Source organism: Eucalyptus grandis, chromosome 3 (genome assembly GCF_016545825.1).
Source record: "Eucalyptus grandis isolate ANBG69807.140 chromosome 3, ASM1654582v1, whole genome shotgun sequence".
NCBI lineage: Eukaryota > Viridiplantae > Streptophyta > Magnoliopsida > Myrtales > Myrtaceae > Eucalyptus > Eucalyptus grandis.
The window spans coordinates 71,019,895-71,040,047 of NC_052614.1; the positions used below are offsets into that span (position 1 = coordinate 71,019,895).

Sequence of the window (20,153 nt, forward strand, 5' to 3'; positions counted from 1 at the left end):
AAGCGAAACACTATATGTTCTGATCTGAATGCTTAGAATGGTTGTTTCGTTTGGCCTGAAGCGGAATGTGAGTTTTCATTGCTGAGGTAAATAAAATCGACACATCCTTGGACGCTATGCTGTGCCTCAGGTTGGAAGGCGCGGAAGCAGAAAGCCAGAAACCCTGTGATATGTATCCGCAATGTCTGTGCATGGGCAAAAAAGCGCGCGCACGAGAGAGAGAGAGAGAGAGAGAGAGAGATCTTGGAGACATCAATAATCAGAAAGAAAGCGGATGAAACATGGAAGCAGAGGGGACTTAGTCATAATGTTGCTGTGTATTAGTAGTGAGGACAGAGGACACTATACATGAATGAATCCCATCAAAGAATACTAAGCACTTAACAGTGAGTCTGATGAATCTGATGATCACTGTCCAAGCAGGGGATGCTGTTAAATTATCTTTGCATCTTTTTCCCATTTTGGGCTCCACCTCCATCATTTTATTGAAGGGCGATCTACATAAACCTCCGTCCGTCCGTCCTTTTGTCAACCATCACATGCAATTTGTGTTGATCTCCACAACCACCCTATGAAAACACCCATCAACATGGTCTTTCTCTAGCAGTAACCTACTACTGACATAAGTGAATCCCTCCGTGAGGAAGTTGGTGCACAACCAATTTCTTCATTGGCTTTGTGGTACAGCATCTTCTGCACGTAGAAGGTCATGTAACATTGTGAAGCTCGGACAGTCGCCTCATCGACCTCAGTTATCCAAGCATCGTCACATTTATACCATTGGTTTCTTAAGCGCAGATAAGTCACATAGTGTCCCGATTCCAGCATGCCAGAATGTGTAACAACAGCAAATATCTCATATTCAGCTGAGACATCAGATTCGTCGCCATCAAAAGAAATCATTCTATTCCCAAGCCTCTTTCTGATGATCGAGGAGGACAAGTAGGGGCTCATGTCCAAAGAGAATGGGAACTGTAAATGCCAATCTATTTTCCTTGATGTTTTCCTTATGAATGAGTGCTCAAACCTTTTTACCTGAAGACACAATGCCAAAGGGAGCCTCCCAATGGACAGTTGCTTCGAAGAATCTTGCTTTTCTTGACAATTTTGGCAGTGTAGTTTCTGGTCCGATCCCAACTTTTCCGGTTTCGTGAAAAGATCCAAACATCCAATGAGGGTTGATGTAGATATGCTCGTGCTTCCATTCAATTTAGAACCTTTGTTAGTTGTCTCTGTTGATGAACAAGGACTCGAATCCAAGTGAAGTGAAATGTCCATAAAAGGGTCATAGGTTGTGGAAGTGAATCCACAAGTCAGACAGGTGACATCTGATCTTAAGAGTCCAGAAAATACCCTGTGAGCTATACATGGGCAATCTCCAGCATCTGAGAAAAAGAAAAGTATCATTAGCATGCAAGGGATAATACCTAGGCAACTTCATGACAGTGCTGATTTATCTTCAGACCATTAGACCAATCTTTAGGTGAATCTGATCTCTGCTTGCCACTTGTAATATGCAAAATATGCAGAGAACTTCATATGTGCAGTCCATAATGTCATGCTAATTTTGCGGATCCAGGTATGTATATAAGCACTTACGTAAGACAATGTCCATATGGAATTGACAAACATACACGTGCACCCAGCTCAGAGCCAAAAGTTTAAAGCATATTAATCAGAAACTTCTTATATTGCCCTCATGAAAGACTGCAATTTAACACTCTGTATTGATGCTCCCAAATTCTACTGCAGCTAGCATGAATCTGCATTGTGCACGGATGAATAACAGATGGCATGACCAATCAAGCATGAGTGTGCAAAGCTACTATACCTTTGTTCGTGTCCCTTAGTTTGTTCTCCTTTTCATGGATACCATCCAACAGCGAAATGAAAAACTCATGAGCATCTTGCTGCGTGTAACTAGCTAGATTTGCTGAATGCTGCCACCAGCTGCAATACAACAGATTCAGTCATGAAACATTAAACAATGTCATGATTAGATCAATATTTTGAAGAATTAGACACTATACATAAGCTGTGGAACTGATGAGGAAGAACACATTCGAAACACCACAATCAATCCTTCTTAACCAAAGTCGAACTAATTACATTCAAACCCCTCCAACCACAAAATGGCACCGCCACATTTCATTCAATCAGGGAACTAAATCTAGTCAGAGTGCTGCACACAATCCATGCTTCATCAAAATTGCTGATTTTCAGCTTTTATCTTGAATAAGTCAATTAATCTGATGAGACACAACCAAGAGTACTAATTTGAGGCACAAGTGATGATATCACAACCATACACATGAACACAACTGGCAGATCTCTCTTCAAAGATTGATTCTTTAGGAGCTGGAAAATTGAGCTAAATCCAAAGGATATCATATGCAGATAACAAGTACACACCTGTAAAGAAATTGAGCTGGGCTATATGGACTCCGATCACCCGAAAACATGGCCGAGAAGATAATGTCAATGTCACAAAGCAAACAGAATCCATCTAATGATCTCCTCTGGCAAGTTTCGCGGTTATGCCTACCGCTAAGGAAGTAATTCCTCAACGGAGGGGCATGTAACAATGCTTGCAACACAGAATTCATGAAACAGGTGTTCCCCAAATTATTCAATCCTCTCAACCCAATCGGATACCAAGACTTGGCCCTCTGATCTCTTATACAAGGCAGCTCCTTCCACTTCTTCAAATCCAAATCTATCGCAGAACTCAATCTCCTCCTCTTACTCGATCTCTCCCCAATACTCTCAAAAGCATTTCTGCAAACTATCAGGTCCTTCTTATACTTACTCACCACAGCAGTGTCAAAATCAGCATCATAGACCTGATCATGACATTTCCCACAGTAAAGCTCGGATCTTTTGACGTCGACAGCTATGTCGTTTCCACAATCAGATCGGGAGTGCAAGAGGGTGTGATCCAAGCAAGAGACCGAAGAGCAAACTAAGCAAAGGTAGAGCCTTTCGCGATACCCATCACAGAAAAAGCATCTGGGTATCTTCCTATCGGGCGTACAAACGATCGTCTTCCCATTCGAGCCAGTGACGAAGTTGTCCTGGAGGGAATCGTAGCCCGCCAGGCCGTATTTCAGCTTGTAATCAGCTAGGTGATTGCAGGGTTTGGGGACGGAGCATCGAGGCTTGGCTGAGGACGGGTCCATGGGTAGAGATCCAAAAATCGGAGTCGTTCACGAGATGGGTACGCGCAGATTAATCGAAAAAGGAAAGAAAAAGGGTATCTTGAAGGCGTGAATCGGCGGCAGGCAATGAATTTCAACAGCGGACAAAAGGGGGAAAAACGCAAGAGGCGATCGAGACGATGCTAAGAAAGAATGATCCGAAATGGATAGGAAGAGTTGGAAAAGGAAATGGATTGGATTAGAACTGCTGCGTGTAGTTGCTGTGGATTTGAGAGAGAGAGAGAGAGAGAGAGAAAGAGAGAGAAATCAATTCTTTGGGAATGACTTAATGGAGGGGAGAGGAAGGTTCTGCCTTTTTTATTTTTTGTTGATCGATAGACGAAGACTGACTTTGCAAATGCCACTGTCTCCACAGTGATTGAGCAGGCCGGTCTTTTTGCTTTTTCTCCCGCAACAACGTCAAAAGCGTCTTGTGCCAACGAACCTTTCCCCACGGCTAAGAAAATCACCAACTAAAGTTATTAAAGTGATCGATCCTGGAATTTCAATTCAAGAATTTTTAGAATTTTCCTCACGGAATGATCATTTCATTACATTGGTCACCCAAAAACCATTTATAAAGAGTAATTGCATGTACCATATAAATGATCATTTTGGATATTTAGATCCAATGTAAATCAACATAACATGCATGTTTGTTAACAACAAATCTATGTAAGCTATCCAATTTGAGACACTAGTATGTGAACATGAGGTGCTAAGCTCGTTTGTTGCCAAGGAGAAGGGATCAAATTTATGTCTTTTGTTTCAATGTTGAATGCCGTCAACTCAATGTAATTTGATTGTTTCTACGATGGCAATATATGTAACCATCAAAGTGCTATGTTTTACAAAATTTATGGGCTATATAGATTCCAAAAGTTTCTTGGAAAGAGACTTTAGAGTTCAGCCCTCTTTATTTCTCTTACCAATTCATATCTTTAAACTCAATTCGGTATCTCCCTTGAATAGTACTTGTATTGATCATATGAATCTGATGTATCGTAGGGAAGCATCGCCACATGCTCGTATCATCTTACATAGGAGCATTGTCAACGAAAGGAGCCATGCTATTACAACATAATCTATCGGATGGACACCGATTTGGAAAACAAAATCTGTTGAAAAGGCAAGTATTTTGGCAATGGTGAGTCTCTCTGAAGCTTTATAGTATGTAAGGTATTGATAAAGGTCCTCATCGGCAGGTGTTGGATTGCCAAAAGCTCGAGACAACATTAAAGCTATCCAATCATGATGTCTCGACGTGGAGTTAATGAGTGTGGATGTGTAACTAGCGGCTGGAAAAAGGAGAGACACAAGCAGTATCTTCTTTAAGTCAGCTATGGCCAACAGAATCGATGGAAGTTCATGCGCCTTCTTGCAGGAAGAAATTGGAGATGGCATGACAGTGTAGTGATACTAGACGATTCTGTACCAAGATGGTCGATCCAAAGCCTGTGCGCCACATCTCAACATCAACATAGCACCACATATGCCCTAGCAAAGGAGGAAAACTGAAACATTCGCCGCTCGACTGTCTCAAAAGATGCGCATATTCAGGAAAAATGACGCATATCTGTGCAAAGCAGCAAAGTAAAGAACAGAAAATGAACACAAATAGCCAGAAATAGCCATCGCTCATCTGTAAAGGTGGACCCATGTATGCGCAGACAATGTCAAAAACTTAGACACGGGGTTATGGCTCTCATTGGATCTGTGTGTAAAAATTGAATAAAGGTCACGGAAGATCTCCTGAGAAATCCAATTCCCAACAGTCCTTACATGGTAAAGTCACAAATAGTGAACACTTTATAAGAGTACATACAAGGGTGAGGTTGCTTACTCATCCATCACAAGAATATACTGTGAAGGTGGGACATGTCATTGCTTTCTTCCAAAAAATTGAAAAACTGAATCTGTTGAAGATTTAAATACTAATCTGGTGCGGTTTTGGTTACCAACTCAAGCATTAAAAAAATGCTGTCCCAGATCCAACCAAATCAAGACATTGACTCCAACTCTAGGCATAATCAAATCCCAATTGGACATGTAGCTTACATGCTATCCACGATTGAAACACTCAAGCACAGGTGCACCTGCCATGGCAAATTTACTTTTTTGGGAATTAGCTAGATTTAAGCTAAAACAGGATATCATCTCCACTAGATCTCGGAGAGAAATCTTGGTTGAGAAACCGGATGTCCAGATTCTCTGGTTCTTGGGGAGGAATCTCGGACAGGCACACTTCATTAGGACGAGTGTACCAAAACATACTCTGGCTGTGTAGTTAGAGAATCCTCTTTTGCAACTCAAAAGAGAATGATCTCCAACATAGATTAGCTATACAAAGATTTTATCAAGCTCTTAACACTCCTTGGTCACAGCAATACCTTTACAGGCATGGGGCACACATCTATTGTCATTAGTAGTCCAGCATGTGAGGGTAACTATTAAATTTCCCCACACTTCAGAGATCTCTGTCACGCTCCTCTCTTTTCTGGATTTTCCATTCCTATAAATAATGGCAGAACATGCAAAAATGAGGTTAATGGCCGGTGAGCGACTAACTGACATGACTTTGGAGGCGTGTGGGCATCTAAGAGTTGTTCTCTCCTGAAAAGGATAAAGGAACCTACCATAAATGGTCTGCTGACATCTAGGCAACACCGCTAGATGATCATCGCTATTTAAAGAAGATGAGGGAAGATGAAGAATACAATCGAAGTTCATCTGAATGGATAGAATCATTCTTTATAGCAGACCGACAGTGACAGTAGTCAAAAGGAAGATCACTCCTACCATACTCAAGCAAACTTAGAGGCACCTGAGACATTCATTACCATATGCGCACGCGAAGGCCAAACCCAGGATCACACAGACCTGAACCAGCACGGCACAAAAGAACTCATCAATGCACTGGATAGCTTCCCTATGAGATGATGCCGCCATTTCTGCTACCAATAGACAAGCATCAGACAACATATTGCAACAAACAATCTCAGAGCCACAGACCACATAAAAGGGCTTCAATTCTTTCGAAACCCAACAAAATCTTTCATCTCGAGTTAGGCGATACCCAGAATCCCTTCAACTACCGACAGATATACGGCGAAAGTATAACGCACTCGGGCACAATCAGACAACCAACATCTTCTTCATTTTCCTTACTAGCGCAAATCTTACTTAACGGTCAAAAGCCTTAAGACATTACAATCCATATCGAATATCCATCCGTCATATTCACCCAAACGACACAACGGAAGCCTTATTATACCATACGAGGAACTCCAGTAACAACAAGACAAGACAAAGAGAGTAATTATACATAACGAGCATCAGCATCTAATATCTCGAGTAGAGATTTTCAAGGGACTTTCAAGAGGAGGCGACGACGCGGCCGACAACCGGGTACTTGGCCTCGAACTTCTTCTCCCAGTCGTCGAGGACGCCCATCTCCTTGTCGGAGAGGCCGTCGAGGGAAGCGGAGACGTCCTCGTCGTTCTTGCTCATCTTGGCGAGGGCCCGGCTGGCGTCCTTGCCGGAGAACGCGGCGTAGGCCCCGCCGGGGCCGTAGAAGGACTTGCCGGCGGTGACGTCGAAGACCCGGCCCTTGATGGCCACGTAGATGGGCTTGGAAGGGTCGGTGCCGTTGAACTGGATCAGCTCGCTCGGGGTGAACTCCATGGCTACAGCTACAGCTCGATGGATCCGAGGATGATGTTGGTACTTGGTAGGTGAGAGAGAGATTTTGCTCTTCGAAGATAGAAGAGATTGCTTGGAATAACAGCTGCCGGCAATAATGAAGCGGAGTGGGGGCCAGTGGAATCTGACGAACGGATCTGATACGGTAACGAAAGTATACTGTAATTTCGGTCAGCGACGTGAACGCTTCTTGAGTTTGAAGAAAAACAGAAGTACACTTCCTCATTTAGGAAAAATTACCAGAACCAAATATCCTAAATTTATTATATTTATGTCATTACAAACAATTTCAATTTAGTCAATTATTTTTTAGATATGAGCTTTTTGGTAATTTGTTGATTTTGGGCAGAAATCAATAAAGTGAACATGAATGAACGGCGGACGTGAATATTTTTTTTTTAAATTTTAATGTTTTGCTAAATTTTTTACAATTTTTTTATTTTTATTTTATGTTTCTTTGATTCCCTTTTTTTCTTCCTACAAAGTCTAGCAAGGGTGGCGGCCGTCCCTCGCTAGGCCGCTAGGCAGTAGGCAAGATCTTGCTAGGCTTTGAAGAAACGAAGGAATAAAAAGAAATCACAAGAACGAGAATAAAAGAGTTATAAAAATTATTTATATTAGCAATGGCCTTATCACGTAGAATGATTAATATACATGACAGCAATTTCTGATTAAAATTGGTTAAGTTGACTAAATTAAAAAATTATTTAAATTTTATATTTAAATTAAAAAATAAAAAATTATGATTGAATCTATATAAATATAAATTGTTTAGGACTTTTTTAATTTTCTCCTAATGATTTTCTGAATTTTCAATTATTCGAACTAGGCCCAGTGTAGGGATCATTTAATTCTCACATTTTGCAACTTTCTTCATGATTCAACCCATTTAAAATCAGATTTCCTTTTTCACACATAAGTAGAAAAGTCCCCCACTTTTTCTTTTATCATTTAGCATTCCAACACACTGATTTATGAGAGCACCAAGCCTTCAATAAATTCATTTGAGTTATGCCAGAAAATTTACCATATTGGGGATTTACTCTCAGCCTAATTTGAGTTTATTGGAACCCTTTGCCAGAAATCCCAAGCCATCATGATCGGCATCTGCCTAAAACCACTCACAAAATGCATACATCCATACCGGCAATTGCTTTTGCTTAGCCCATATATCGTGCTTACTATAAGATCAATAATCTGTCACATAAGGAAATAAGAATCTGATGGATGCTTGATAAACTACAGTAATGGCAAAAGGCCTGAACAGAGTTAAACCATCCTGACAAAAAAAACAGTCTTAAGAGTGATAATAGATGAAACAGTTGATGAACCATCATTTTCAGATGGCGCCTTCTTGATGCAAAAGTAGCATTAACTGGGGAACTAAATTTAGCATCAGTCACCATCCAACTAGTTTACTCGACAACTACAGCGATGCTGACAAGACCTCAGTAGATGATCGACCAAGACTGAACCACTCTGCCAGCGATGGATCCAAGGATCAAAATGGATAACAGAGAAAAATTCATTCCAGCACTTCCATACTTGGAGATCGATCTTGAAATTGTAGGCCCTGTTGCGTTAATGTAGAGGGATGCCCCCACCTGAGTATTCGACCTCCTAAAATAAGCAAAACCTTTTTCACATTAGCCTTCATCAAAGATTAATACCATGTAGTGGCCAAAAAGAAAAGGCATATCATGCAGGAAATTAACATTCCCTTTGGCCATCTATGTTGAGCAATAAATTCACGGTAACATAAATAAGTAGATTAACAAGCTAAGTCTGCAAAAGCCAGCTTTCAGGGTATTCAAGCCCCAACATTCTGGGGGAAAAAACCCAAGTCATATCCTACTAGTGTCTACTTGGTTTAGCTATGGTTGTGGTAGACTGAAGTAATGCCATGAATTGACATAACTTGTATGTATGATGAGATGTGTTCTAAAATTGAAATATCTAAAGGCTGGGCAACACAGCTTCCTACAAAACATATGTAAGCTAATGCAGATGTGTTGCCCAACACCTCCCTGAAACTACAACACCTCGTTTTACAGCTAAGGCTGCCTCTATGATCCTATGATTCCTACTACACTGGTATGTAACAATTAATGTTATGCAAAATTCCTTACAGGAAGGAAATCAATTATAAGCTAAACATTTTCGAACTTCTATGATTCATACTGATATCTCTGCCACTGACTTCCTATGAACCATAGACTTTTGTTGAGAAGACAATACAGTACAAAGGTTCATCCAAAATGAAATTTTCAGTCACAGTTTCCTAAGCAAGTGCATAATTAGTGGAACCAAACCTGTGCTGGAGGTAAGGATGAGACCCAATCTGATGCATGTGTAGGAAGTAGGCCAAGTGTATTAAGCTGCAAAGAAGAAACAAATTAGCACAAGGAAACATGCCCCAGATCTTACTGTTCTCCACATCTGCAGGACCAAGAAAGGACCCTCCTCAAGAAATGCTTCTGTGGGTACAGCAGAAGAAGTCCCTAATATAAGCATCTCACCTTCCAAACACCAAGTGCTAAACCTCCCAGATTAAGGGCTATATAGAGTAACTTTGGTACAAGAAGCTCAACCTTATTGTCCTTGTATGGCTCAAAAACTGCCAAGTGACAAAAAATGAACTTTCCTGAGTATGACAACCAACTAAAATAAAATACAACAACCAGAATAAGTTGAGAAAATTAAGGTCCTTTGCAAACAGTCCATCCGACAATCCACTTTCAAAATAGTTTCACAAACCATTCATGTACTCAAGCAGCAACCCCAAGTAAATATCCACAAGTGGCAATTTGATAACCATATTTTTAGTAGCTTGACCTTGTATTGCTACTGATTCACCTGCTACTGGATTCATGCCCATCTGGCAACCCTTTGCAACCCCATAAAAGCATTTAAATCAGAAGGAAAAAAAGAAGGGGGGGGCCCTCATCAATTTTTATGACTACACAGGCAATTCACTTCACAATATCGACGCAAGGGTAGATCAGCCCCACCAGATGTTGTCAGGCACCTGACTTGCTACCATTGATTACTATTATGTCTTGTAACAATATTATCCAGAGCTCCATCACAAAGGTCAACTTCTTGCGAGTTGCTGATTTTGGATAAAATCACAACACATTTAGTAGTCAGAAAACCAAATCAGCAACTCGCAAGAAGTTGACCTTTGTGATGATGTCGCATCTCTAACTTAGCATGCGATTGAAAACTTACAGAGTCATTTTAAAGGCTATTGTTGTATGTTTTGACCATATACCAAACACATATTCAAGCAGACAGTACAAGTTTGACACAAGCTAAAAAGAAAAGAAAAGACTTGAGCAGAACTTATGCAAGATTCATTACTTGCACATCCTGCTGGGCCATTCAGATGTTAAGGCATCAGTTAATCATGTTTGATAGTCCATGCATCCCCGAGTCAATGCGAACAAACAAACGTTTAGCCCAATCTGTTACTTGAGATTTGTGCACATTTAGTACTTCTTTCCACGAAGACAATAAATTGTAGTGGCAAATGTAACAGGAGTACTTCAAGCCATTAAAAAACCACATGCCAACCTATCTACTTGGCACGTACTAACTGGATTCACATACATGGAAACTAAAAAAGAAGAAGAGGACAAATACATAGGATTAATACTAGTTTCCATATGGATTAGGAGTATTCTTGTGTAAGATTAATAAAGAAATAACGTCATAATCTAGACCCAACAGTATGCTTTGAGCTAACTGATAAGGAGCGAATCATTCATGATCAGTAATAAGCTCACCTTTTCCAACTCCCTGAAGAGCGCTTAATGGCTGCCAAAGGGCCGAAAACGTGATACCAATGCTAAAGAGATGGACAGTGCTTCCAGACATCCACATCATGAACCCCATCATCATCAAATTCTTGAACGGGGCCTGCGCCACCTCCCATGCTTTCTGTTCACAAAATCACAGCAGCACAATTCACAGCTTACCTCATCGATCCTTGGATCAAAACTCCTCCCCCACATTAAATCACCCCCCCCAAAAAAAAAAAAAAGAAAACCAACCTTTTGTTTGTTTAATTTGTGTAAGACTAAAATATGTCGACTTTTTCTTTCCAAAATATGATCTTTTCTATATCCTGATGCCGAGAAAACCCAAAAATAATAAAAAAACCAACCTTTTGTTTAATTAATTTGTCTAAGACTAAACTGTATCCACTTTCTATTTACAAAATATGGTCTTTCTTCTATATCCCGATGCTTAAACTGAGAAAAGAAGGGCCGAAATCTACACGCACAAGCGTCAGAACTGAATCTCAACACTCACACCGGAAATAGTGGTCCAAACGACATCCTTCTCATACAGTTTCAAGATCCGAAGATCCACACAAGACTAGTAATAGCAGTCCCGGAAGTGGAAAAGAGGATTTACCTGAGATTTCCAATTAGCCTCGGCGTCCTTCTTCTGTCGGGAGACTGCAGAATCATCCTGCGAACGAAAGGTAAAAAAAAAAAAAAGAATGGGAATTGATTGAAACAGAATAAAGAAAACACACGAATTCGGTGCCCAAACCGGACAAATCAGGAACACGGGAGAGCTCAATTGCGGGGGGGGCTACCTGATCGAGGGAGGCGCGGGAGAAGCCGAGAGGATCGGGGACGTCGCGGGAGGCCGGGGAGGTCGAGTTGTCGGTGAAGTCGACCGCCCACCGCCGCCCCGCTCCCATAACGCCTTTCCCCTTCTCCATCGCTGCTGCCGGCGGCCTCGGTCGCTTCGCTCTCGATCTTCGCCGCCGATCTTCGCTGGTCTTTCTTCTTCCTCTTTTCTCTCTCTATCTCTCTCTCTTTCTCTCTCGTGCAGTGGCTTTTTCCTTGAGAGGGAAGTCGGAGCAGGCCTTGCTGATTTTGATGGGCCGAACGGAGAAGATGATGGGAGGAAATCGTTGAGGCCTTTTTCGGCCCAACGTCGGCGTCTCCTTTCTATTTCTTATTTATCTTTTTCAATGTAGATATTCAAGGTTTCTATTTTAAGGAAAAAAAAAGGATTTCATTAGCGAGTTATTTGGGTTTTTTTTAAATATAAATAAATAAAAAGTTTGAGATTCTCAGCGTTCTTCGTGTCAGTGTGAATAAGATTTTGGAAATCGAAAAATTGTCTGCTAAAATCGATAAAAAAAGGATTGAGATTCCTCTTTACCATTTAGGCATACTAAAATGTTGTATAATAAGATAGATTTGCTAATTTGTGGTTTAAATTTGAACTGGGTTACTTAATGAAAATCATGAAACATCTAAGCAATATTATGCTATCAATATTAATGTGAGTTAAATGGGTTAATTTAAGTTGGATCATTTTCTTACGAGCCCTGACCAAAGAAGGTTAATATGGGTTAATCTAGAAACCTCTGGTTTTTAACAAAACTAATATCTTTATGCTAATTTTTCTATCTAGCCATCCCCCCCCCAAAAAAAAAAAAAGCTAAATTGAACTGCCCAAAACAATTAATGTCCTTCAGGTGAGAAGTAAAATCAATTTGGAACTTGAGATTTATTTTTCCTAGTTACACATTTTCCTTTATTTTCCTAAAGAATAGAACGGTATTCGAAGATGATGCTGAGAAATCATTAGAATCTACATTTCGGTTCACTAATTAGGTCTTTCTTAATATGTTCTAAAGTGTCCTTGAATGATGACATTTTGTTAGAATCATGGACAGGAGGTTAGAATATATTCCTCTGGTGAAAAACAGACATGAAATCCAAGAGGCTGGCCTCTTTGTAAGCCATTGTTTCCAGGCATGGTAGGATGACCATGAAGGGCCTGATACCAGGACAAACCTTAAAAAGAGTTCGAAATGTTTACCTAGTCAAAACAGAAAGATTTTCTTGCTTCTTCTCATTTAGTTCTTCAGCATTGAGTGAGAAATCTGCATCCAGTTAAGATGGAAATCCGCTATATTGAACTAACTCGGCAGTACAATTGGGTTCTTGCTGCACTGTCTATTGCATGTATCCAATGCTTTTTGCTTTTTATTGGTAGGAGGATAACTCACTCCTCCCTGAAGGATTACACGGCGTATGATTCGGCGATGAATATGAGACTCTACTACTGTTACAATGAATCAGTATTGTGGCAAAAATCTACAATATCAAAAAGCCTCTCGTCCATGTTTTCCATCAAACCATCCCGCTTAGAACTTGGTCCAGGAGATCAAGCTATGTCGTGTTGTACTGAGGTACGAAGCTTCTTTGCTTGACCAACTCGTCGAGATCGTGAACGATCTTAAACACGGCATCAGGCCTAGCCAGCTTCAGTGCATTTTGTGACATGGCCTTGAGCTCATCTGCTTTTGGGCCAAACCATTCTGCGACGATGTTGGCTATCTCTTTTGGTGATTTCGAGAACTTCCCAAATCCGTTTTCCACCACATACGGCACATTTCCCACTTCCTGTCATGGAGAGGTTTTCAGAATTCAGCCAGCAATCATTAAGAAAGTGCCATGGAGATACGCTCACAGGGAAATGGATTTAAAAAAATTCACACATTCTGCAATGGCAACATATAAGCCGGGTTTCAAACCCCAGCAAAAAAAGAAAAAAAAAAAGATTAAGCTGGGTTTTCATGGAAAACCAGGAGCCTTCAGATCATCAAGACCATTTGGTCCTTCAACAATGCCCCACCATGTTCATGAGCGTTTCTCAGTCATTCCCTCGCAAAAGACAACCACCTAGTGTGCCCTCTCAATCCATTCCCAGTCGGAGCTACTTCCAATTCCCTAGGCAGTAGGAAGTGCCCACACATTCATTTTTCAGTAATTCCTTTACTCAGACAACATTTTCATCTTTGTCATCAGATAAAAATCACAGCAGTATGGTTTTAGCAGCACTAATTTTCTGAATATAGCTTTCTTCAAGCACTTGATATTCAACTCCGTAAAGCATAGTTCCTATTCTGACAGAAAAAAGAAAAAGCATAATTTTCTGTCTCGAAGGTGATCAACTCAGAGAGGCCCTAGAAAAGAGGTACAAAATATTACATCTGAATGCTATCTATATAGTTCATGTTGTCCAATGAGCATCTATGCCACTTCACAACCTCCAGTCGTTCATTCATAACCATGTCAAACATCCACAGACAACATAACAAAGTAAGGAGATCCTTGCATGTATTTAGAAAACTTACATATTCACTTTCTAACTTTATATCTGAAGAACAATTTTTCAGAAGAAAGTTTCAGCATTCACTTTCATGATTCATTTGTCTATACAGAAATGCTGCTCCTATGCTGTGAAGTAAGGTTCCTTCGATGGGACAATTGAGTGTGACTTAAATCAACCACAAGATGCACAATCGATTCCGAAATGAGGATACTTTGAAAAGATGCTGAACTGAATAGGGAAAAAGAACATTTTACTTCAAGCCAAGAATTACCTGCCCTGCTATATAATCATTAAGAATGATAGGAAGACCTCGAATCATCGCCTCTGCAATGGTCCCAGGGCCCGCCTGAAAAGAGACTTATCATTAGACAGTTAACATACAATAAGAGAATCACACATTCAATGGTCCTGACAGGTTTACCTTTGTAATGATGCAATCACAAGCACCCATGCATTCCTCCATTTTGGTGACAAACCCCTTCACCTGAATAATTAAGCAATTTCTTTAGCACATAATGCAAAAACGCACGGAAGAACAGAAGCATGCCAGTTAATTCACGTTTCTTTCATTTCCAACAATCCTATTACTTGACCTTCTGCATTATGCATTGCAATGAAGTCATTTTAACAGTGAAGAAAAGGATCCACTGGTAGCATATAAAAAGGGTAGAGGGCAAGAAAAATGTAAAATTAAGCTTACAGAAGGACATAGAAATATGTCAAATCCAAGGGACGTTATTAGAAAATCAAAACCAGTTTTCCTTCATTTCAAATTTACACTTGAAAAGTTAAAAATAATCATAGCATGCGAGGTTCATTTGCCTGATAGAATTATGGCTACAAGCATGAAAAATGGTGGTAAAAATATGCTATGCTAGTATTTTCGTTTCAATTGTACGCAGTAGGCAACACATTGACAAAGGCAGATGTGATCAGGGCTCTAGTAGTGACTTGAAGGATTGACACATCAGATACCTGCACAGGAATCTTCCAATCAATTGAAAGCAATCTATTGGGGAGTTTTTTGTTGCGGCCACAAATGACGAGGATCTGACCAATTGGCTTCATAAGATGCTCATCATACAATGCATCCCCTAGTGCACGAGCAGTGGCTTCAATTGGACCCATTCCTTCTCCTCCTCCCATTAACAAGACAGCTGGAAGATCCTCATCCATACCCAGTTCTCTCCTTAGTTCATCCTATCGTTAAAAATGAAAATATTGAGTTTACGGCACATGGATCTTCCACAGGAATCAAAATTGTAGTGAAGCGGTTTAATAAAAAAGGCATGTACTCAACCCATTTTCAATTGATTAATCATAGTTTAAAAGAAAAAAAAGAATATAACTAAAGTTCAAGACTCCATGTTACTGTCAACAAAAGCCGGGGCACATTCATAAATGAATGTTCCTAAAATATTTAAATGCAAACATAAATTTTTTAGGACACAATCCAGATCCAGAATATAATTACAGATACAGCCAAAAATGCCTCAAATCTGTCAAGGATATAAGGCAGTTAACATATGGAACCAAGTCACCAACCTTTGGCCTGACAGGCTTAACGAATGAAGGTCTCACAGGAAGGCCATACACCTTAATCTGTGAAGGCTGCAATCCAGCTTTTAAGGCCCTCTTTGCTACCTCTGCTGACGGGCAGTAACACCTAGTCACAAGCTTATGAAACCTGGCAATAGAGAAATCCAAATCAGAACCACCATGAGAATCTGTATTAACAAGAGCAACAATATTTGACAGACCATGTAGGATGGCAAGTGCTTAAATCTGTGATAACCGTGGTAAAAACAATCTTCTTTAGAAGACCCTTCGCCCTTAGAATACGAAGCGGAACATGTTGCATAAGAGGATGTACACTAATAATAATGTCAGGTTGGTACTTCATTAGTCCTTTGGCAACCTCTCTGCAAATAAGCAACAGAATAAGATGAGTATTTATCATTGTCACGACATAGCCACAAAAGACCACATAATTAAATCAATAGAAACACTCTTCTAACATTATGCATGAATGCTTTGTCGTAAAACATAACTGCTTGGTCACCAAGCACATCTGATTATCTTTCTTCTCTTCTTTAAGTGAGTTTGAACAGGTTTCCCTTCACATTCCAAGCCAAATAGGGCTCCTCATTTGTGAGAAGTGATTTGGAGGTTTGCCTTTGGTTACCATAATTCAGCCACATACTCAAATTAATTGGCAGCAAATGATTCTATCAATTGACAGGACATGCTCTAAAAGTAATTAACCTTGTCATCTTTAATTCTTCAAACCTGAAGAGTTAGATTTAAAGGATAGTGAACAACTCCACCATCAGCTGAAGTAACCCATTGCAAAAAGAAGGATGGTCAAAATTAATAGATTAATTACAAAGGATCCTCCCATTGTCCGATGCAACTCCTAAAGGCCGACCAATGGCTTACAGCAGGACTTATTATTACACCAGGGCTGTGACTTTCAGTGGGAATGAGGAGACTTAACCTGCTACTGTCCAAAGAGGGACTTGTACCATGGCTAGAAAGTACTGCTAACTGTATGGACGAGAAAAGGGCTCAGCTTGAAGAGGATTGTATCATGAGAAAAGAAAGGAGATCAAACTCTTTCTTTCAAATATAAATATACAACATGGATTATCTTGTGAAGTTACCCATATAAACTAGTGCTGGTTGGGATAAAATCTTTTCTACTCTTGCTAAAAATGCAGTGTTAAAATTCAATTTATAATGCATCTTGCATAAACAACTCAGGTGAAATTGGCGAGAAGAGGCTAAAGGAGAACCATGATGCCATACTTCTATGAAGCAAAGGAGTAGGACTAGGAGAATTAATGACAAAATAAATTCTGCTAAATGAATGCCATTTATATGTCACAGTGTGCCTGTACATGAATTTTGTAGAAAATACAGCAACAAAAAATTGAGGTACTTCCACAAAAGCAAAAACTTGCAAGGCCATAATTACTAGTTCTACTCCTAGTACATCTAGATATGGGCTTTCACTGAGTATGAACCATATCTGCAGATGCCTAGTAGTAGTGGGACCAAGGGCTCAGCAAGAGTAAGTGTTAGCACGTATTAAAGAGATTAAGTGAGATAAAGTTGAGAAGGGGAATATTGGCAGAACATGCCTATGACAGAAGCTCACCGAGCTATAAAGGTTGAAGTTGCAGCAAAGTTTGATTGATGAATAATTCTTGGAGCACTTGCATAATAGGTCATCTTCCACAAGGGCCCGTGTTTCACCAAGAAGTTATAGCTTCTAGGCAACTGGTTAAATGGCCAAGGTGTATGGTCTGACCACAAATCAGTAACAAATACCTGCAATGAGAACTCTTCAGAACACAACATATTTGATCAACTAATCTGCCATTTGCAACACACATCATTTTCCCTAAAAATTATTTTGATCAGCAAATTTGCAAGCCGGTAAAAGATTGTGGATATGAAGAGTGAAGAAACGCATAAAAACTTTTGTCCACTTTTGACTTAAATCCCACATGCAGCTTTTGTTGTCACTAAAAGATCTTTATTTCTTTCGTTTTCATCAGATATACGAAGTGCCTGCCACCTTGTTGAGCATTAGCCAAAGTCTATAGTTGATTTTAGACCTCATACTTGGAGACTCAACAATCTAGAATCATGTCAACCTTACTTTACATTCCTTCAGCAACTACCATAATTCAACAAAATGAATCTTATGCATATGCTAAACTCCCATGATTCATTAGCCATTCATTTTTATCAACACTTCCTGTGTAAGAACTTAATCCAAATAAAATCAGACAATCTTTGCAAGCACAATTAAATTTAACATTAACAGGAATAAACTTGACAGCGTTGTAACCTTTTTCCTGTCATGACAATATGAGCCAGACGAGTGCATGAGCTTCACACCCGCTTATTTAGGACAACAAGAAGTTGATCAGGCAAAGGCATTGTTCATGATCCCTCGGCAACTAAGCAAAATCTGGATAATGAAACTAAGTCCTAAGAGTTCCTAAGAGTTAATCCACCGAAACTGACCTGATAATCATCCCCAAATTCTTCGTGAAAAGCTGCCTTGATAGCCTCTGCAGAAGCCCGATGGCCGCCGCCGGTATCACTCATTAAAATGAGAACTTTCTTCGGGGTATCAGCCTCAACGCCATTGACATGTACCCCATCATCCACCAAGACACCACAGGCATCATCTCTCAACCCATTATCGTTATCCCCATTATTAATACTACTATCCCCATTACCGTTCCCCGAATCAACCCGAACGGAAGCGAACCCAATTGGTATTCTCTCACAATGGAACCTAACAGCCTTATTGAAGTCGCTTAGGAGCCGGCGAATGCTCGAAGCACTGCCTCTGGTGCTCAAACTCAAGGAAGAAGAAAGCTTCGGCCTCTTAAAACCGATTGAACCGTCAAAGTAGAGATAGTTAGACAAAAACGAGGAGTACCCTTCAGAATTCAAGGCGCGGGAGTTCGAGTTGAGCGCGAGGTGACCCAACTGGGACACCAAATCAGAGAGAACGCGGGGTTCTTGACGCACGGTCGAAGGGTGACTCATGGTCGGTCTTTTCACCGATTCAAAAGGTCTCAAAACAGCAGCTTTTTTCACTCGGCTTGATCAGTCCATGGTGGTCCTTTATCAAATGGGAATTAGCCGGAGGCACGGAGGAACAGAGTGGGAGAGCTGGGGAGCCTGGAAGAGAAGAGGGTCGAGCGAAAGGAGGGGTTTTTATAACTGGGCATTCAAGAAGAGTAGGAAATGACAGGAGGAAAGAAATTTCACAGAGGGGTTTGTAGCCACATGGAGAGGATTTAGGGAGAGGGAGAGGAGATTTGGGAATTGAAGAGATAAAAAAAAAGGGGACCTTTATTTAAGTGGGATGGGGAGGAGCAACCAAGGTAAAAAGAGCAAAAGAGCAAAGAGCAGGCCGAATCATGGAGGATTGGGTTCGGTTGTGTTTGGCTGGTAGCCTTTTGAGCCATTCAAAACTTGTGTCTGAATTTGGTGGGGGAGCCACCACGGTCTTGTCTCTGGCCGTGGGGAGCAAATGGGTGCACACCACGTCAGACACCGGCTCCATTTGTCCTCTCGGTGATGGTGATGGTGATGATGAAGACGATGAATGACTCGAGACCTTTCTTGGGTCTGTTCGATGGTGGTGCGGTCTATGTTGCGTTCGATTATCATTTTCGGTCAGTTTGAAAATGAAATGACCACGGGGGACGTGCTTGGAGAAGAATGAATGCAATGCCCATGGACATCTCACTCGCGATGAAGGAAGTGTGACTTTCCGTTGAGGAGTTTGAAGGGAAAGGAAAAGTAGCTTTTGCCAATTATTTGTTATGGCTTTTCATTGGGGACTTTGCATTCGATGATCTTCACATTAAATTTTTGCAACAATCAGATTGCTTGGACAACGGTAAGACTTTGGTCGAGAGATGAGTTCGCATTGATCGGACCCATGAGCTTAACTTTGAAATCAACTCGACTTTGCAAGAACCGAAAGATGATCTTACAAACCCAACTCATTTGGATGCAAAATAAGAGAAAGAAAATCTGCTCCACATTCAAAACAAACACAGATCATCTTGCATTATGTATTTTCCTTTAAACTTAAAGTAGGTGGCTAGGTGAGGATTGCACAAATACCAATGGTCAAATAAACAAGCAAAGCGAAATGATCTTGCTCAAACTTAGTACTTCGTAGTGCTTCATCAATTTTTATTTTATGCGATGTCAGATTTGATATGAAATGCACGCCAATGTTAGGTGAAAGGAAAGTTTAAAAAATAATGAGTAACATAATTAAAGCTCCTTTAATATATCCTCGGCTCTTTAAGCATCTAGACTTTTGGTTTTGCATATGATTCAAAAGAATATCATTTTCATTTGCTTCGATAGGCCTAACACTCAGCATATCAGGAAAGACCACAAGAACCAATCAGCATTAGTTCAACTCTCCTCCAGTCATGGTCATACTGGTCGACCTCTTGGACCCATCTCTTTTTCTTGGAAGATGATGGTGCAATAGCACTTGGAATATGGCATGGCGTGAGAAAATTGCAAGCACCACGCTTGATCCACGAT

The 20,153-nt window shown here is 40.5% G+C and overlaps 4 protein-coding genes across 4 annotated transcripts; all 4 read right to left on the bottom strand.

The window, feature by feature from the left end:
• Positions 1-233: 233 nt before the first annotated feature.
• LOC104438409 (ubiquitin C-terminal hydrolase 22) lies at positions 234-3,530 on the bottom strand. Its single transcript, XM_010051556.3, has 3 exons — positions 2,413-3,530; positions 1,832-1,950; positions 234-1,385 (listed from the first exon to the last, which is right to left on the bottom strand). The coding sequence occupies exons 1-3, from the start codon at positions 3,177-3,179 to the stop codon at positions 601-603; spliced, it is 1,671 nt and encodes a 556-aa protein (XP_010049858.2). The 5' UTR covers positions 3,180-3,530; the 3' UTR covers positions 234-600.
• A 2,801-nt stretch (positions 3,531-6,331) lies between these two features.
• On the bottom strand, positions 6,332-6,975 carry LOC104438408 (probable steroid-binding protein 3). Its single transcript, XM_039308129.1, has one exon. It carries the CDS (start codon positions 6,879-6,881, stop codon positions 6,573-6,575), a length of 309 nt encoding a protein of 102 aa, XP_039164063.1. The 5' UTR covers positions 6,882-6,975; the 3' UTR covers positions 6,332-6,572.
• A 1,084-nt stretch (positions 6,976-8,059) lies between these two features.
• On the bottom strand, positions 8,060-11,740 carry LOC104438406 (ER membrane protein complex subunit 4). The gene is made up of 6 exons (XM_010051554.3): positions 11,509-11,740; positions 11,322-11,378; positions 10,688-10,841; positions 9,419-9,516; positions 9,212-9,277; positions 8,060-8,519 (listed from the first exon to the last, which is right to left on the bottom strand). The coding sequence occupies exons 1-6, from the start codon at positions 11,635-11,637 to the stop codon at positions 8,481-8,483; spliced, it is 543 nt and encodes a 180-aa protein (XP_010049856.1). The 5' UTR covers positions 11,638-11,740; the 3' UTR covers positions 8,060-8,480.
• Positions 11,741-12,826: 1,086 nt separating this feature from the next.
• LOC104438405 (monogalactosyldiacylglycerol synthase, chloroplastic) lies at positions 12,827-18,995 on the bottom strand. Its single transcript, XM_010051552.3, has 8 exons — positions 18,090-18,995; positions 17,212-17,384; positions 15,812-15,973; positions 15,597-15,738; positions 15,027-15,251; positions 14,473-14,535; positions 14,323-14,397; positions 12,827-13,339 (listed from the first exon to the last, which is right to left on the bottom strand). Exons 1-8 carry the CDS (start codon positions 18,621-18,623, stop codon positions 13,106-13,108), a joined length of 1,608 nt encoding a protein of 535 aa, XP_010049854.2. The 5' UTR covers positions 18,624-18,995; the 3' UTR covers positions 12,827-13,105.
• Positions 18,996-20,153: the final 1,158 nt, after the last annotated feature.

What these genes read in the sequence shown, in the direction of transcription:
- LOC104438409 (XM_010051556.3), bottom strand. Translation starts at nt 3,179, where the DNA reads ATGGACCCGTCCTCAGCCAAGCCTCGATGCTCCGTCCCCAAACCCTGC. An exon ending in CCAGCTCAATTTCTTTACAG is followed by an intron (nt 1,951 to 2,412) that starts GTGTGTACTTGT and finishes GTTGTATTGCAG; the next exon opens with CTGGTGGCAGCATTCAGCAA. An exon ending in ACTAAGGGACACGAACAAAG is followed by an intron (nt 1,386 to 1,831) that starts GTATAGTAGCTT and finishes TCTTTTTCTCAG; the next exon opens with ATGCTGGAGATTGCCCATGT.
- LOC104438408 (XM_039308129.1), bottom strand. Translation starts at nt 6,881, where the DNA reads ATGGAGTTCACCCCGAGCGAGCTGATCCAGTTCAACGGCACCGACCCT.
- LOC104438406 (XM_010051554.3), bottom strand. Translation starts at nt 11,637, where the DNA reads ATGGAGAAGGGGAAAGGCGTTATGGGAGCGGGGCGGCGGTGGGCGGTC. An exon ending in TAGCACTTGGTGTTTGGAAG is followed by an intron (nt 9,278 to 9,418) that starts GTGAGATGCTTA and finishes TCTTCTTTGCAG; the next exon opens with CTTAATACACTTGGCCTACT. An exon ending in CATCCTTACCTCCAGCACAG is followed by an intron (nt 8,520 to 9,211) that starts GTTTGGTTCCAC and finishes TGCTTATTTTAG; the next exon opens with GAGGTCGAATACTCAGGTGG.
- LOC104438405 (XM_010051552.3), bottom strand. Translation starts at nt 18,623, where the DNA reads ATGAGTCACCCTTCGACCGTGCGTCAAGAACCCCGCGTTCTCTCTGAT. An exon ending in TTAAGCCTGTCAGGCCAAAG is followed by an intron (nt 15,252 to 15,596) that starts GTTGGTGACTTG and finishes TTTTAACGATAG; the next exon opens with GATGAACTAAGGAGAGAACT. An exon ending in ATTGGAAGATTCCTGTGCAG is followed by an intron (nt 14,536 to 15,026) that starts GTATCTGATGTG and finishes TTAATTATTCAG; the next exon opens with GTGAAGGGGTTTGTCACCAA.